At 36.3% G+C, this 19,402-nt stretch overlaps 1 protein-coding gene across 15 annotated transcripts in view; it reads left to right on the top strand.

The window, feature by feature from the left end:
* Positions 1-19,402, top strand: part of Epha5 (EPH receptor A5) — a 337,092-nt gene that overhangs the window by 261,791 nt on the left and 55,899 nt on the right. For 11 of the 15 annotated variants that reach the window (XM_013145832.3, XM_063240630.1, XM_005000947.4 and 8 more), the window contains one exon: positions 4,528-4,633. In XM_013145832.3, the coding sequence (XP_013001286.1) occupies positions 4,528-4,633 (106 nt within the window). The remainder of the gene's footprint in view (positions 1-4,527; positions 4,634-19,402) is intronic. The other 4 variants (XM_003463755.5, XM_003463754.5, XM_013145835.3 and 1 more) reach the window with 1 other exon arrangement.

Raw genomic sequence — 19,402 nt, 5'->3', positions numbered from 1 at the left:
TTATTTTATTTTGGAGTGGTTATTAATATTTCTCTGTGGTTTTACTTTGAATTTGTTTTAATGTCCTTGATTGACATCTTTCCTTATGCTCATTTGTCTGTCGTAACGTTTTAGATTTTTCCATTGAGTCATATGAACTCTTACCAGTTATCAAAAACTCCAACTCTGATCTGGTCTCCTACTTAAGAAATTTAATAAATATTTATTTGTGTGGCAGAAATGACCTCAAATGGTCTGGCCTTCAAAAATGTTTATAATCAAAAACAAAAAACACAACAAAACAAAACAAAAAACGAAATCTCCATCCCTGGGGCTGGGGATTTAGCTCAGCGGCATAAGCACCTGCCTTGCAAGCAGACGGTCATGGGTTTGATCCCCAGTACCGATAAACAAAACAAAACAAACAAACAAACAAACAAAAAAAACCCGAAAATGTTTATAATCTAACCAGTTTATTTTTTCACAGTTTTAATGAGTAACTGTGCAACCATGTACCAGAGTCAAAACGATTTAGAGAATGCTCATGAACATGTGAGTTTATACACTGGAACGTGAGGGGCGATTCAAACTTCCAGAGAATTTGGAAATTATAATGATTGTAAAAATAAGCTTTGTTGTGAATTAAAGAATAATTATCATCACAGCTGGCACCCTTTTCTGTGTAATGTGCTACATGGCTTCAGGTTTTGCTCTTCGGTGTTTCTGAAACAAACTGATTACTGTTTCACAATTATACCATTAACCCATTTTCATTAACATACTAAAGAAACTGGGAAACATGGCTGACTGAATTTTAACTTTATATAAGGCCTCGGACTAGGCCTAACAATTCCCCCCATTGAAGATTTAGCAACGTGAAGGTGTTGATAGACCAAAGAAGTTCTCTGCTTTCATCTAATATAATGAGCATGTTCATATCCTCCAAGAAAACACCAGTAAATAAGTCAAAATCTTGATTAATTATATCCTATTAAAAATGGCTCATAAATTAATCATGCATGTGAAGCACTCAATGATTAAATCTCATCAAAAACTTAGAAAATATTGAAAAATTTAAAAAGTAAGTAATGGAAATATAGTCCTTAAATTTTTCATAACCCCTTGATTCAATTGCCAATATTTGTTTAAAAGATCTTAGTTCAGGGAACATTAGATTAAAAACAGAAATCTGAATGTTTGTGATTTGACATTACCTATAAAATGCTATTGTATTAACTTAAATATAAAAAAATTTGGTATGTCCATTAACAATTGTTTTAAAGCATAAGAGTGCTGTTTAGCATATTATTATATTAGCTGTGGACAGTTATTACAATTGATCATCTGAGCCTATTAAGATATAGATAAATATAATAGGCTTATTAAAATAAGCCTATTATATTTTTTCTCAAATTTAATATTTTTGTCAGCTTTAAGGTGCCTTGTTTTTACTTCTCCCTCTATAAATATTTCCTCCAAAACCATCTCTTTCAGAGTTAGCAAACTGGAACATTTAGACCTGAAACACTTGTTGGAGTCACATTAGAAGGTTTTTTTGAATGCTAGTCTGAGAATTTAGGAATCCTCTTCCTAGGTAGTAGGGCTCTGGTAAGTTTTTGGTCAAGGAAAAATAATCAAAGCCCTATGGTTAGGTTTTTAATATGAGTACATAAAAGATGGAACTATTGGTTCAAACATGGTGGACCATATTCCAGCACTTGGACCACAGAGACGTAAATCAAGTAAGTGTGTAGTGGCAGAAAAGATGTGATGTACAAAGTAAAGCAAAAGAAATGCAAAAATACTTATTGAACAATGAGCAAGTAGAGGTTAAGAAATATTCAGTAATCATATAAACAAGAGACTGACCTCATTGGTTTGTTGGTTTGATTGATGATGTGATTGTTGACCTGCTTTTCATCATGCCCTTGAGGGCAGATGTGTGGTAGGAGTCATTATTAAACATGCTTATTTTTATGATCAATAAAATCCAAATAGAGAAGAAGGCAGGTTCTTATTTTTTAAAATGTAGAGTGATGCTTAAGAGAGAAATAAGGATTATAAACATTTGACCTTTCAGCTGACACTTGTAAATTATTGTTGTGAACAAGGAGGAATGAGGGAAGAGAGAAAGGATGAGAGAGAGGACAGTACCAAGCGAGGAGAGAAGTGGGGAGCAGGGGGCGAGGTTCACTACGCTCACTCAAAAGACGTGCGAAGAGAATGTGGAGGCAGCGAAAGGGCCACATCAATGCTTTGGAGAGCAATGAAAGGAAAGCATCTTGCTGACACCACAGGCTGCACGAAGCAAATGATGTCGTGAATAAGGTACAAGTTCAGCAGCATCAAGTTCTTTATCATCATCCTGTGCAAGATGTATTTATTGCATTTAATAAATATCATGCATAAAACTCAATGGGAAAAGAAAAAATTTGGAGGAAATTCAATAATATTGACTCTCAACATACTGACAAGTACCAAATAAACAGAATGATAAATTAAGCAAGACATAGGAAATAGAAGTGACATCTACTCTTTAGTTAGGACTGTCAGTCATTGAAGCATTATGCTGCCTACTTTGGTTTTATTATCTATAATTAAAAAAAAAAAAAAAGATAATGACACTGAGAATTTCTTTTTATTCGGGAGTTAAGGAAGTAACTTTTAATGATGGAATAGTATCCTGGGCCCATATGTCTCATAAATGTTGGACATTTTTTTCAAATTCAGGGTGAACACAAGTGAGTTTACATATAAGCATTTATTTTTCCCAGCTCAGAGATATCCTTTTAGGCTTGGATTGAGAAAGAAAACAGCCTTTAAGGGGATACAAGCCTGTCCTACAGGGAGGACTTGGAGGAAGAATTTGGAAGACAAAGGAGAATATTTGACAACGGAGTTAGGTAAAGCAAAAGAAAGTTATGCCGTTACGATTTATCTGGGTCTAAATTGACCACTGTCTTTCAGCTGTAAAGTTTAGCATTTCTAAAATATGCAGGTTGAGCTAGGTATGATAGCACAGGTTTGTAATCCAAGCATTCCAGAGGCTGAGGCAGAAAGATTGTTACAAATTCAAAACTAGCCTGGGCTACAAAGTGAACTCAAGGCCAGCCTAAACTGCATAGGGAGGGCCTGCCGCAAAAAAAACAGAAGAAGAAAAAAGTGCAAATTGGAAGTGGACTGATACACTAAAAAAATGAGGAAGATTTATTATGAGAATGATTTTGTTTGCCAATTAAGAATCAAAGGCATTCCAGCAGCAATGGCAGCTCACTGGAAATAATACTGAACTTTCATGATGTTGAATCAGGTCTCCGTGATTTGCCGTGTTGAAAAGAACCACGATAGAAGCGATCTTAGTGTACAGAGCAAGAAAGCGTATCTTGGACAATGCTACCAGTGATCGTAGGATAGTTTTTGCTCCCATTTATATTGCTCACCGGGAACCAAATGTCTTATCTATACCTCAGCTCTATAAAAGGAGAAATTAGAGTAATGAAGTGTTTAGAGTAGGAAGAGAAATGTTGTAAAATCCAAAGCTATGATCGGACCAAAAGCTGGTAGTGATGGGAAAAAACAATAAAACAAAACAAGAAAAAGAAAATGTACTGTGATTATTATTAGTTCTGATGCTTAAACTTTTATGTCATGGATGTGAACTTGTGCTGCTGTGAAATTCTCAGAATGCTTATGCCATTAAACAAGAAGCACCTCAGAGCCCCTATGAAAGATGATTGAGAACCACAGGGAAATTTATTTTTCTTTGTATGATTTTTAGCCCAAGCATGAAGGAAAACTTTTCTTATTTAGATACATCTATGTAATAATGTTCCTATTTAAGTTATTATCACATTTATAGCAATTATATTGACAGAATATAAAATACTTTTTGAAATCCATGCAATACAAAAGTCATATGAGGAGATCTACTCATTTTGCAGGTTTCTGGAAATTGAAACTTATGCCTTGATAATTTTCAAAAAGTGATGTTATTGTAAAGTACACATGCTGATTATATTCATCTTGGTATTATGTTTTACTTTCAAATTATTATATTCAGACAACTGATACTGTTTTTAACTTCTCTTCGTTTTTAGTCACCTTATTTTGGATTCTCTGAGTTAATCAGATTTTTTTTTTCCTGGAGAACAAGAATGTGTAAACTCTAAAAATGTCAGACTTCATATACTTAATACCTTTCTCTTTAGATGAAGGTATTTAAAGTCAATGAGGGTGTTTTGTTTTATCCTGAACACCTCAGGCTCCTAGATGACTGCTATGCAAATAGTATATATTAAATTTTTATGCTGACAAGGAAACAATCAGTGGCTTAGTGATGCTTTCAAATTTCTATTTGAAGAGTAAATATTTCTCCTAAAGATGTTTTTTCAATTACACACTTTTGAGAGGAGATATTATGGAGAAATCTCAGCCAAATGTGAATGAATTGCTTAAACCATGAATTGATTACTGACTATTAGGTAGCTTTCTTTTGGATACATATGATCATGTTAACCACAAATTCTGTTTTTCTGTGTCTCCCATCAGCAGTTGCAGCATCCAGCGATCAAAGCCAGATTCCTATAATTGCTGTGTCTGTGACAGTGGGAGTCATTTTGCTGGCAGTGGTTATTGGCTTCCTCCTCAGTGGAAGGTAAGAGAGGATGCTGTGAGTCTCAATCTTTGCAGCTAATTTCGTCGTCACCTAGATCTGACCATTTCGTTGTTAAGCACATCCCAAAACAAATCAAGCCAGTGTTGTGTCCCTAGATAACTTCAATGCAGGATGGATTCTTCAAGCCTTATCTTGACCAAATTAGTGCCAGTTCTGCAGCACATAGTGTCTCTTTTTCAGGTGTGCTCTCCTCACGGTAGTAGGATTGAAATGCTCTTGTTTATTTTGCTAATATAACCACATTGCTTCTTGTGATACACCGCATGTTTAGTTTGGAAATGGTGTCTCCCACAAACCTCCATCATTTCCTACTTCAATTTAATGAGAGCTTGAGAAGACCTAGGTTTGTGCCTAGTAGATGTTTAAGGAACAGGTCTAATAATTCTACAAAGCAGACATACTGCCAAATTAACAATTTGAGTAACAACCAGACTTTTCAGTGATTGTTTTTATTTTCAGTTCCTGAATCTTTTCAGCTGGAATACATCGATCATGGTGGATACTGACATACAGTGAATTTCTGTGCTAAAAGATATTTGCATATGTGTGTTATAATACTACTTTTTTTTTTCATTTTAAGAACATAAGACACAGAAAGAACAATTTGTAGAGATGTTTGATGAAATTGAGCTAAGCATTATAAGACTTCTTAAAAAGAAGAGTAAATAAATAAATATGTCCTATTTTCATAACACATGAATTTTTATATTTCAATCTTTTCTCCCAACCATTGTGAAGAATAATCATTAGTGAGACTATTCCACTTGAAAATTAAGCCATTGTGGAAAAATTGATGGAAGTATATATGTGAATATGTAAAGCTGACAAAAATGTGAAAATGTGCTTTAATTTCGAAAAACAGAGAATCAATTTATTCATGCTGATTTTTTTAGTTTTTTACTGTTGAGTTTTCAAAAAGTAATCAACTTGTAAAGAATTAGACTTTTGTTCTTTCACTATCCTGTATGTTATATTCTGAAAGAATTTGTGGCTGTACCCTTAGATTACAGAAGTAATGGTTTATTTTTTTTTTAAAGTACTAGTTCCTTTGAGTATTATTTTTCTTTCTTCTAAACGCCTATTCAAGTCTGTTAAGAGTTTTCTAAAGAACACATGTTCCAATCAGTTTCTTACTTTGAATTTTAGAATTCCTGGTTGGGAGCCAGCTCTGTGGCTTGAGTATGCTGAGCCCAGCCCAGCCCAGGCTGGCCTGGAGTGACACTGGCCTCTCTTCTCTTTGCAGTCATCTGGGGAGACTGCCCAAGGGATTCCAGCTTTATGGAAGATAAGATCCTTTCCCGATTCTGGCATAAAATCTTTTCATCGGAAGGGCTAACAAAGTTCCCCCCCCCCAAATAATGAGAGGTTTAAAAAGTGTATAAGCAAGTTTTTAATGCACTAAATTGTCACTATGTTGTTTTATTGAATGTATAGTCATGAATTTCCAGGGACTTTAGTCATCAGTCATGTGATAGAAATGTTTTCAGCTAAAATGTTTTATTTTTCTATCACACTATTTTATACCTACACACACATTCTTTTATGTATATAAGCTAAGTGATACGATTCTTGGAAGACATTTTTCTATCTCATCTCAGGCATTAGACTTGTAACCTTTGTCTTCGACTTAATCTCACCCACCCAGTATTACCTAGATAGACTTGAATTAACTAAATTAAGATTCTTGGAAGATATTTTTCTATTTCACCTCAGGCATTAGTCTTGTAATCTTTGTTTTGGACTTAATCTTACCCATCCAATATTATCCACATAGTCTTGAATTAACTGAATTAAGATTTGCCAAATGAAAGGAGAACTAAATGTAGAAATGTAGCCAGACCCTAGCACAAATTTGGGAGATTTTGTTGAATTCCAGAGAATTATTGAATACCACTTGTGCTATAAATGATGTAACAATGTTAAATTATATATTTCTTCCTCTCTATGCCCAAATAAACCCAATAAAGCCATTCTATGAAACAGTTACATTATTTCTCATAAGCAACTTTTTAATTAGATATTGACACTACACTATCAAAATTAAAATTCCAGGGTTATGTCACAAACATAAAAGCAAGTAGTTTTGTATAAAGCACAAATGGGGAGGGGTGTTATTGTTTTTGTTGACCTGAAAATAACAGTTAAAATTTGCTGTTTTGTAGATAATGTTTATTCTTTTAAAGTACAGGTAGTAAAATGACAATTTGCTTAATGCAAAGATTTATTGAGCACTTATTTGCATATCAATATCGTCATTCTTTGTATAGCAATGTTCTCAACTCAAAATGTTTTCACTTTTATTTTAGTACCCTGAGAGGAGGTAGAATTTCATAGAACAAAATTAAAATGGATAGGGAAGAGATTTACAACAAAATTGAAATTACTCCTTTTGTGGTAAAAGTTTTCATTCAGTCTAAAATGAATGTCCAATTCATTATGTTGGGAAATATTTAAGTTCTTATTTTTTGCCATGATTTGCATATTTCAAAAAAGCAATATGTAAAAAAAAAAAAAAAATAGTCACTGGTTTGAAAGTAAATGTCCTTAAACTTAGAACTTTTTTCAAGCTTATCTGAAGTAAATCAGATACTTATGCAGATGCTTTGAAATCAAGGATTTAAACAGTTATCAGGCCTCTGCCTGTCAGGTGTCACAGCATCATAGTTTCTTAAGTGAGTACTTAAATAAGGGTTTGAAGTATTCTAAAACCCTCCGAGAAGCCAGCTGCATAATGTCATAGGAGAATAGTACCGGTATGCACCATACTGCCTGACATTGATGACAAAAGATCTAATGAGCACCATTCTAAGGGTTCACAGGGGATGTCGAGCACCTTAGGGAAGCACTTAGTTCCATGACAAAGTTGTGTCTTGCTTATTCTCTGAATGCTCTAAGATGGCCTGTCCTGAGACTTTCGTCCAGTTCTTCCTGCTGTCTCCTACCTGCTCTGCCCAGAAAACAGGGATTCCTGCTTATTTCTGAAGCTCTTTGATCCATCTCATTCTCTCACTTGTACTTGATGACGCCTGATTCCTTCCTCTGCACACGAGAACTATTTATTTCCTATGTGTGGCACTGGCTGGTTTTTCTTTATGTCTCTTCAAATGGAAGGTAGGGACAAGTTCATAGAAGAGGGAGCTTTATCCTTGTTCCTTCCACACGTACCAGACAAGGAAACTGTGTAGCACATGCAGCTGTTTATTGAAGATCTGGGACTTGAATCCAGCGCTGACTTTAAGATCTTTACTATTCACTATAAACCTTTCCCATGACTCATAATCAGTCTATCTCTGAACTCATAAAATCCCTGATTCGTTGCTGGTGAAATAATGGTATTGGCCTTTCAGAACTTTTTATACTGATCAGTAATATAAATAAAATGTGTCTTAGAAGTTAATGTCAATATTCTCTTGACATTAAAATAAATGACAGATCCATTAGATCTTAGTGGATTCTTTCTCCACCCTTCAGTGCAAAAATGGACCTCGTAAATTGTATTTATTTTAAAATCAAACACACACACACACCTGTGTCTCTAATCCCATGACCATAACTGACTTGTGAAAACGGGTTAATTTCAATGCTATGTCCCCTTGCCCACTGAAGTATTTTATCTTATCACTTGGTATATATGTTTTCCCTGATGGATCTGTGTTCATCGTGAACATACCGATTATGGAATAGGGTACAGAACAATGCCCGATGACAATATAACTGCAATAGTGAGGCTTAAGTTCAGAACTCTTAAAATGTGCTTTAAACTATCTTTCCTGCATTATTACTATGTTTTTTTAAACTTAAATTTATTTAGTTGCAACTAACAGGAGGCAAATTCAATGTTGCAATCCATAAGAATGATAGATCATGTAGCTGAACAGTTCTGTATTTAAAAAGGAAATTATAAGCACTGGCAGGTGCGAGTATTAAAATGATATCTGCTATATACAATTTGAGACACATGACACAAAAAAGCTTTTCACAATATGATATTTAAAGGTTCTGATCCAAAGGAGGTTATTGGGTTGGGCCCAGGGACACTGTGACTTTGAGAGACCCAGTAGAGGAGGGAGACCCATATAAAGTGGATTAAGATGAGTGACCCAGCAGGTTGCAGGAGACCAAGCAATCTCTGGATGATTGAAAGGGGAGTGGTCACTGCTCCTCCCTTCACGGTAGAGCTCACATGAACTAGAACAGAAATAGAATGCCCAGATCAATCAATCAGGAGAACTTCCCTTAGGTAAGCAAGAGACGGGAGAGCCACCTTACAGTGCTCGGCCCAGCATAGTGGGAGCTCTGCGCAAACATGAGGTGAGGTTCGGCTCCACACAAGCACAGGAACTGAGGAGGAGGAGGAGGAGGAGGAGGAGGAGGAGGAGGAGGAAGGAAGCTCTTTCCATTGACCTTCATCAGAGCCTCAGTGTTCTCCAGGCATGCTTCTGCTGTTTCTCAGTGGGCTCATTGCCAAAACTACGCTTCTTCTTCCATCAAAAGCGCCCTCCGTTCCTCTAGCCAAATCATCCTCTCATCCCGCTGAGGTCTCACAGCAATCTGTCAGCGTTTCTCATAGTTTAACACTTTCAACCACAAATTAGGAGACACTGAACAAACACCTTCCCTCTTCTGTCTGCCAGTATTTCCGTGGCTTTTCCAAATGACTGAAGTGAATGAATACCTTGTAAATTATTAAATTAAAAATAACCTGTGCTTCAGTCTCCTTTTGAAGTCCTTTGTCCATTTTTCTCTATTAAAGATAGTTTGAAAAATGGAAAATGTGAGTATCTCTAACATGGATGTGTAAGAATAGCCAACCATGTTTTCTTAAACTCTTGGAGTCAGCACAAAATAGACACAGTGATTTCAAGTATTACATATGTGGTATGAAATCTTTCCAGGCTTACTATAGTATTTATTTTATATCTACATATTCTAATGCCAATATTATGTTGCACCTGGTACTGTCTGGCGTAGCTTTTTAAAATACTAATGTATGTTAAAACTAGTTTTATTTATCTCCTGATGCTTTACAGCTTAGGAGCATCATATGTATATTAATACATTTGGCCTGTCAAACAGATAGAGGATTATGTATGTTCAGAATTTGATGCCTGGAGGAGTTGTGCAGTCCTGTAATCCCAGCACTCAGGAGGCTGAGGCAGGACAAACGTGGGAGTTTGAGGCCCGCCTGGCTTGTGTAGTGAGTTTACAGCCAGCCTGAGCAACATGGCAGAACTCTGTCCCAAAAAACAAAACAAAATGGAACTTGCCAATTTTTGGCAAGAATAATTCATTTTATGCAAATAGTTTTTCATTACTTTAAGTAGAATAATATGAACATATTTTCAATCACACCTTTCATCCTTGATTTTAGAAAAGGGCTAACTTAAAGTACATCTCAGTAGTTTTTAAGTTAGCAATAAATATGTCTATAAAATAATAAATGTAGACGTGTGTATTGATTTCATATCTAGGAATTCTTTTCCAGCTATTTTCTCATGGTAATAAGCTTGTTCTTCAAGGCTGAGCATCAAAAATAATTAGTGAGCAGATCATAATTTATTAATGACTGGTAAATGAGGATCAGGGCAGAGAGATGCCAGACAGACAAGATGCATCACAACAACTAATTGCCCATGGTAGGAAGTAAATTGTCCTGGGAACCTGAAACTAAGTGGGTTACTGGTTGAGTTGCTCAACACTATCGAACATCCCACCTACAATTTTGCACAGATCAAACATGTAGAGACCAGGAAAATATCCTGAAGCTAACATTCAAAAGGAAAATATCCCATAGTACTAGAGACAGCAGGCAATCAATATCATTGATTTGCAAAAATGCAAATTACCTTTGAAAAAGACTCTGTACTCGCACAGATGTCACCTACTATAAAACAGAAAGGAAATCAAAAGCCTGACAAAATACACTCTACTTCAAAAGCTCCATTTGCCAAAGTTCTACTTCTGTACCCATAAGATCCCATCTGCAGTAAAAGTGGACAAGGGTGCTGGATCCTGAGCTTTGGTGAGGACCCTGCTGGATGTCCAAAACTGTCTCTTCATTCCCGGAAGGCCTCAGAAAGGTCACCCAGTAGATGCTGACACCCAGCTCCACTATGAGAAGCAGCAGTCCCGCCCATGCCAAAAGATAGAACAAAAAGAAACAAACACACAAAAAACAACTTACAAGAAAAACTCGTTCCTGAGCCATGCCTCATTTCTGAGAATCAAAATAGAGAATTCCGAATGTTTTACATACCAGCTAAAAGCGACATTCATCCAAGACTTGTGCTTTAAAAGGCCGTACAGAAACCAAGACAGGAATGTTTCTGATAGATGAAACATTCAGAAAGCCAACTTCTTTATTGTTCTAAGTGGGCGAACCAATGGCTGTGATAAAGTTCATGCCACAAAGTGTGTTGTAGTCCATGTTTACCAAGTCACTTCGCTGCCTCTCACTTTGTGCTGCCCTCTAATACCATTTTAAACTTACAGAAAAATGTCCTGTGCTGTGCATCAGATCTCCACGCTCTACCCGCAGTGCTCTACTCTTTTATACCCACCAGTAGTACAGAAAACAACGCCACTTCATTTCAGTTAACATGTTTGGATTTTTATTCCCCTTCACTGATGTTTTGTGTTAATGCCCAATTAGCTTTTCTTCCAATTTATAATGTTTAATATTAAGCTCAACAGATCCACACTAGTCACTGTGGAGTTCTTGTTCTTTATTTTATTGTATTTTTTTTACATAAAGTTCAGTCAGATGAGATCAGAAGAAGAAATACAGATGAATATCAGGAAAGCTAAGTCCATTAGTGTTCAAGTCCTAGGAGCAAAGCCAAGCAAGATGCACACGGTAGGATTCTAGTTGGGATTTTAGTGTGTTTTCATTCCTGCAGACTTCTGGCTTATAGGAGATACCTCTAGATGCCTATACCCTAGGTCTGAGATGATTAAGGGAAAAGAATAGTAGCTCCTGAAGCTAACAGCCCGGATACGGAAAGCAGGGCGAAAGATGGGCAAACTTATATAAAGGGCAAGCCACAGGCTAAGCCTTTGTTACCTCAAAAAGTTGGTTAGCACAGAGGGCCAGTCTCTTCCAGCCAGAAAAGTTTCTCACACTTTGAAAATAGTTTTTTAAATTTTTTTCAAACTTTGAAAGTATAATTCATAGAAAGTAGAAATAAAAGCAATGTAGTTCTCTTAAGCAGGGTAAATCGAAAAGCCAGAAATATAGTTGGAAGATTGTGGAAGTGTTTTGTTTTTGTTTGCTTTATCTTTTTCCTGTACCCTGTTTCATCCTGGGAGGCGGAATACCATGAGGCTGGGATGGGTTTTCTTAGGCTGTTTGCACACAATTTTACTATTCCTCTACGGTGTAGAGGAGTATATAACCCTCCCTCCCCAGACTGTGGGAGGGTTACAGTGGAATCTTAACTTTATTGGCTTTGGGATCCTCTCTGAGGACTGGAGGCGCACACTTGGGGGTAATTTGAATGGGTCTTTATCTTTGCCCTGTTCCCGCTCTCTCTCACTATCCCCTGCACTGCCCTCCAGGCCAGAGCCAGGGCTCTTCTGCCATGCTTTTGTGACCTGCTGCTCTGCATGACCTTCCTGCCTTGGAGCCTGTCCGCAGTGGGTTGAACCCCAGGTGTGTGAGCCAAATGACCATCTGCTCCTTACCTTGTAGGTGCCGGCTATTGTTCAAGCAGATGAATATAGTGGCCATTCCAGAAGTTTCATTTATTCCCATGTACCTCACGCACTTCTCTTTCTGTCTCTGACTGATCTTCGTGCTACTGATGTTGGGGAACCCTAGTGCTACTCTGGCACTGCTCTGCATGCTTAATTTGATTTTTCAGTACCCTTTGTTTAAAACTACGTCTATCTGGAGATGATATATGGGCCTTATGGGCATTAAAATAAAATAAAGCAAAACAAATTTGTGATTCATGTTGAATTTCAGTTGAAGTCACTTAGATTTCAGTGCTTGATATTTTAATTGAGAGTTTGCTTAGTGTTTTCACATTTAATAGGAAAGGATAGTTGGTTTTAAAATGTGAACAAATGTTTCTCATAAGAATGTATAAGAATCATAGCAGAGAATTACAGAAGCATTGAACAAAAACCTTTAGGCATGTAAGAGTGTTAGAGGAAGTCAAGTACTTTCTTACATCTGAACTAGTTTCCCTTAGCTTTGCAGGGATAGCACACAAGCTCAGAACTCACATTGTTTGGGGGATCATCAGACATGCCAGTGTAACAAAACTTTGTTTTAAAGGCTATTAATCTAGTTATCACTGTTTAATGAGGTAACATATTAAACCTTTAAAATGATTCCCATTTTCCTCATTCGTTACAAATAAACTTATCTGAAAATGCCAGTCCGTAGGTTCAATCTTCTTCAGAAAACTTTAAAAGGACTGGTTATCTCATTATACCAAAGTTGATCTATAGTTCAACAAGGCAGTAATGAATCATTTGAATTCAATATTTCGTGTAAAGGATGTTAAACATTTTTTACTTACAGATTTTGGAAGTGCAAGTCAAATACAGTATGCCAAAAATGTGCATTTATACACTTGCCACTTATATAAACATACATTAGATTTTTGTGATTTTTTTCATATCAATATCTGATTTTTTTTTCTGACTTAATTTTATTGCCACTGTTTCAAATGTGTATGTAGTGGTCTCTTGGATTCACTTATTCTCTAGTAATTTGGAAACTGTTGGGCCAGGATAAATTCAGCTTTTCCTGGAGTCTGCACAATTTATAGTTAACCATCTAAGCCTTTGCTAAGGTGTGCTGTTCTCTGACATCTGCAGGGAAATGACTTCAATTGCCTACTTTACCCCCCAGGATATTCTGCTGAGTCTGTATTTTCTAAATCTTTATCTAAAATGTTGAAATAGAAAAGTGTTTTGGTGTTTTCTAATATCTTGGCAAAGCCTTGCAGTCTAGACCGCTGTCTGCATTAGTTCCCAGCCTATAATAACTGGATCTTGCTCTGAAAGTGAGAGCCTAGAAACTTACCTTAGGGTGAACTCAAGAGCTGTAGGTGCTTAGGTGAAAATCATTAGTTCGTGCATGAATAAAGCAAACATAATCACCGTTAACCATGCTTATGTGGTATATGTATATATAATAGTAACACAGTTTGCATTTATCACTCATACTATGTGATGTTAAACCCTTAGGATAGTGTATGATTTTAATATTGACAATCGATACTAGTAGTAAATAGAATATACTTACATCAAATGTAATACAGTGATGTGAAAATGAAACATTTAGTTTCCTCTCAAATCATTCTTATGTTTAATTGTCATATTCTTTTCATTACAAAATTTACCCAGTTTTTAGGTTTTAGTGATTTGAATTATTTGTTTGCCTTGAATTGAAACACTTAAATAGGAAACTGAGTCCATTGATTTCTTCACCTTAAAAGTTGATGCTGATGCCCACAATCATCTAGAGAAAAGTAGAGTGGAAGAAGCCAAAGATAGAAATTACATCGTGGCTCCTTTATTTAATTTTTTTTTCCATTCTGTCTCTGTCTCTGTCTGTGTCTCTCTCTCCTTTCTTTGGCATTCCCTTATTTAATTGGTATTTTTTCATCAAAATTTGAAAGCTTTTAAAATATTTTTATCAGCCCTACACAATTTGTCTTGTTTTTAAACTAGGAAAGTAGTGACATTTTTACAACTCGACGCTAATTTTCCTCTCCACTTAAAGTAGTTTAAAAACCAAAAGAGCTCAATACAAGCAGTTTCCTCTTTCTTCTTCGAGGTGTTAGAGACAGACTGGATATAACTGTGAACTGTTTGGAAGATGTTTTTGGTGTCTCTGGGACTCCAGGAGTGGAGGTTCTTGTTTGTTCATGAACCTGTGGTAGAAGCGGGGAGCAACAAACAAACAAAAACCCCAGCTAATTATATTGTAGATCAACCTGTGATTGGGCCAGAACACAACTAAGATGGTGGTTGATTGCAAAGATGAATTCATTCATTTTCCTTTATTCATCTGGTAAAAATTATCTCTTCCATAGAAATAAATTGAAACTCCCAAATGAAAACACATGCAGGCTGTCTTTTCAGAGGTTTCTAAAGAAGGGAATCAGCCAGCATCCTCTGCATTTGACTGAGACACAGACAGGCAAGACAGTGAAAATGCTTTACAGTGCAGAACGGGGGAGACTTCAAATGCCCCTGCCTGGAAGTAGCTGACCTGGGTAAGTGGACTGAGGCTTCTAGGAGCATGGTACCCTGAGTGCTCCAGCAACTTGTGGTTGGTCCTAAACAGGAAGCAGAGACAGAACCTGGGGAGGTTGGGGTTAGTAGCTGCATCCAGGTCATTTGGTCTGATTGTTTCAGAGGCTTTCTGAGCTGGTGACCAGGGATTGTAGGGATATGGAGCCCACTGAGAACAAACTGACCCTTTGAAAGTACAATATGCGATTACGTCTGCCTGAGTGCATGTAAAAAAGTTGCTAAAGAAAATGTATGTTTAGATGCACCTTGAGGACAAAGAGGAGATTGAGCAGCGTGGCCTGAGGGAATGTGGTGTGGAAGGCTTGGAGGTGCAGGGTCCTGGACTGTGCCTGCCCGGGTAAGCCGCCCGCCCCCTGTCCTCAAGGCTGGCCAGCTTTGCTTCCCATGCCTTCCTGTCCTGTCAAACTCAGTACTTTTCACACATGCAAACTGGTTCTGTAAAAAGAAGGACATTTATTTTTGACATCCATACACTCAAGGGGTGGATTTTTTTTTTTTTTTTTTTTGGAGAATATTGTATTTTTATAGAACATGACACTGCGTACTATCTTTGTTTTTATTGCAATTCCATAGGGAAATATGACTTTAAAAATTCATACAATATTTTGTGTCGTGTTATGAGATACTGATGAAGCATTTAGAATTATTTTTTAAAAGCACATCTTTTGTTCTCCTTTCCTCCATTCTACTTTCTACTTTTTATGCAAATATTAGAGGAGATAATATTCAAGTGCCCGTCAATTTTATAAGTTAGTGAGTTGTCAGAAATGTCATTTCTCTGACATATTGACAGATATTATAGACTGTGCATAATAACTAAGGCAGGCCTTCTGCAGTGAACTAATGAAGTTAATGATTTGCATAAGGAGCTCTACATGAGTCAGGTTTCATGCTATATTTTTCTATACCACTCTTGCCCAAGGTAATAATATGTAAGATTTTCTTAGTATATTTGCCCCTTTTTGCTTTGATCATATTGGAAGTGGTAGCGGTGGTTTTATTTTTCAAAAGATAGTGCTAAATATTCTTGTGAATAGAATTACTTCTATTGAACCTATTGTTGAATAGCCTCAAATAACATGCCCAGGCCTTTTATAGTTTTCTAAACAATTCATGGAGAAAGCACTTCTTGGTTTAATTTTCTTTATAGAACTGGCTTTTATTCATTTTATAAACGCTTTATGTGTGGTGGTTTATAGAAAACTTGTAGACAAGTGGACTGATGTTCACTCTACTCCAGCTCAGTAAGGTTTTCTGAGCCGTGAAAGGTCTTCTCTGTTGGAATAGTCACCACCTATTGAAGGCCGTCTCCTGATGGCCTGTGAGAAAACTGACCTTTACTTTCACATAGCTTTGTGTAAATGTGTGGCCCAGTAACTGGAAGGGCAAACTGAGAAGGCTGAATTTAGGTAATATAACAGTTTTACTATTTTGTGAGATATTATGATACCTGTAAAACCCCACTAGCTAGTATTAAATATGAAAATGCAAAAAGGCCTTGAAACACATGATATTACAATGAACAGAAACCTGCAAGATACTAAAGGAAATCATGTTTAAATTATTAGAGGATAAGAAAAAACTTAGTGATAAGATTCTGGCCCGTCTAAAAGATGAGAAGTATGAAATAAAAGAGGCCTTTATTCTGAGAATGCGGAAAGAGAAAAAAAAAAAAAAAACACCACCACTGAAGTCTGGCTTTCTCTCTGGCAGACACGTGGTGTGGGGGCATACATGTAACTTAGGTTTGGAGTGGTGCCTAAGGGGCATTAGGGATGCACAGGTAGCCCATTGTATTCATTTTGGCCACAGGTGAATTCCTAGGGGCGGGGAAGATAAAGCCCCCTGGTTCCCCTCCCAGGTTTTCACCAGCTACAGTGTCCTAAATGGGGCAAAATCCTTTCACTTAGTAAAACCTGTCTTCATTTGTAGATAACGTAAATTAATATTGCAAATAAATTACAAGAGAATTTTGTAAAGTAATTACCAGAAAACAAGTTGTTTTTAAGCACCCCAGGTACTTTCGGTTTTTATAAACATGAAGACCATTAATATGCTAATTATCAGTCTTACCACAGGTTTTACTCCTTAAGTAAATTTTCCCAACACTACTACATTAGGGCAAGTTTTTATAGAGTAACTATTGAATCTGGTTCACAATCTGGAGAAGATTTAAAATGAATAATTTTGCAAAGCTTAATATTAGAACACATAGTTTAATTTTTAAGACAAGATCAGAACATTTTGTTCTGTTTTTTAAAACTCTCCTCTTTATTATAACCTGTAGGCAAGTTTGGGAACACTGTAGTATGTGTGGATAGAATATAATTTCTCTGTTCTTAAAGGGAAGCACATGGATTCTCAGGAAGTATTTTCTAGTAATGCAAATATTATTACCTACTACTTCAGCAAAACCTTTAGAAAAGTAGTTAATATTTGCAGAAATTTATCTTGAGTTCAAATATATACTTAATTAAGAAAATCATATTTAGGATATTCTTGAACATTTGCTAGTTGCAATAGGATCTTTATCTTACAGAATTTATGAAGGAACTTCATACTATTACGATCTGTGGTCCTTTAGAATGATTAAATGAAGTAAATACAGAGAATCATCATTATGTGTAGTTTGGAAAAAGGCCATGGAAGTGTAAATATTTCTTACTTCAAGCATTTTGTTATTGTTTGTTTGTTTGTTTTGCTTTCATTTAGTTTGATAGTGTTATGCCTCAATAGTAGTTTTCAGAGCAAGTAGTAAGAAGAGTTTTTAATTCTAGTGTAAATGGGAATGGTTTTTATTTGCTTATTTATGCAACTTTGACTTTAAATCAAAGGAGTGGCTAAATATGAAACACCTAGATTTATAATTGTTTTCCTATATTGGAGATTGACCCCTTCCCCCCAGGGTCTCTCACACTGTGGGAAGCACTCTGAGTTATACCCCAGCCCTTTTTGTTTTGTTTTGTTTTAATCCCAGGAAAGTATATGATTTATTTCAGTTGTTTACCTGGTGTATTCTTTGTTTTAAACATATATTTCAATCTCATAAAGTAGTTTAGGACATTGACTATTTTTAAGATATGCTTCTCTTAGTACCTTAAAACAAAACTAGGTATATTTTGATACATTAAATGATAAGCTTTTTGTTTTTGGCAACAAGGTTAGGTTTATCAAAGATAGGAGAGGAAATGTTCTGGAAAGCAAGTTTGGGCCCAGTAAAAACAGAGAAGTTACCCTACAGCATGAGAGTGGCCCACCGTGCAAAGGAGAGCGCTGACCACTGCTAAACTCTTTTAAAAGCATTTTTGTGTTCTGTACAGTTCATTACGAAATAAAATAATCAGGTCTTTTAAAATTTCTTGCTAAGCATGGAACAGACCTTAATCATTGCCAAATTCTTATCTACAACTTATCAGTCCCAGGGTGAGAAAGCTGCTTTCTCCTTGAGTTCCAGAATTCCAAGGTTTATGGTGAATAATGTAATAGGACATTCCAGGCTTGAAATTTGAAACATCAGGAAAAAACAAGATGCACAAGTACAAGGCTTAGAACAGAGCCTTATCTGTCAGACTCCATCTCACAGGGATGGGGTTCACACCAGCCAGTTTCTGTAGAAAGTCTCCAAGGTAACAGAGCCACTGATCATGTCTGGAAAGGGGTAATATACTGTGTAGAAAACAGGAAGTGAAGAACTGAAAGATAGGTTGAAATGCTGAATATAACTATTCCACCAAATTCTAAAATGAGGGCTTAAGGAGTGTTGCACACGTGAATTCTACCACATGTAAGTGGATATGGTTGGATTACACGTATGCATCTTGCACACCTTGTAAGTATAGTATTCCTTTTGAAAATATTCAAAGACTCACTCAGAAAAAGCAGAACCAGAGAAAGGAGAGGGGAAGGAGAAATGGAAGAGTGGAGAGAGACAGAGCAAAGAATCAATTTTTGACTAGGTAGCATTATTTATATTTGTGACATACAATAATTTTATGCCTTTGTAAATAAAAACTTCAGCTTGTACCCACATGTGTCATCATTTGACATTTTTCTTAGTGATTACTAAAGACATTTGACCTTTTTTGAATGTATGCTAAGATTCATCAAGTATTTGTGTTGTTTATTCACACTTATAAAACATGCCAGAGATTGAATGGCTGATAAATAACAGAAATGTATTTCTCACAGTTCTGGAGGCCAGGAAGTCCAAACTCAAGACACTAATTTAATCCCTGGTACAAATGCTCTTACACATTGTATATGGCTCTTCAGCAGCCTTAAAAACTCAAAGCGGAAGAACTTTGTGTCTCTCCACTCACATGTATAAGGGTCTTGTTCTCATCATAATATGATCTTCTGAAGGCCCTATCTTCTAATACCATTCACTCAGAGTTAGGATAGCAGCCTACAAATGGGGTGAAGGGACACAGACATTCAGTGCCTTATATTACTGCATCATGAGACAAAATACGT

Source organism: Cavia porcellus, unplaced genomic scaffold (assembly GCF_034190915.1).
Source record: "Cavia porcellus strain 051 isolate PalLab524CR breed Dunkin Hartley unplaced genomic scaffold, mCavPor4.1 scaffold_30, whole genome shotgun sequence".
NCBI lineage: Eukaryota > Metazoa > Chordata > Mammalia > Rodentia > Caviidae > Cavia > Cavia porcellus.
This window is presented reverse-complemented; position numbering and strand designations above follow the sequence as displayed.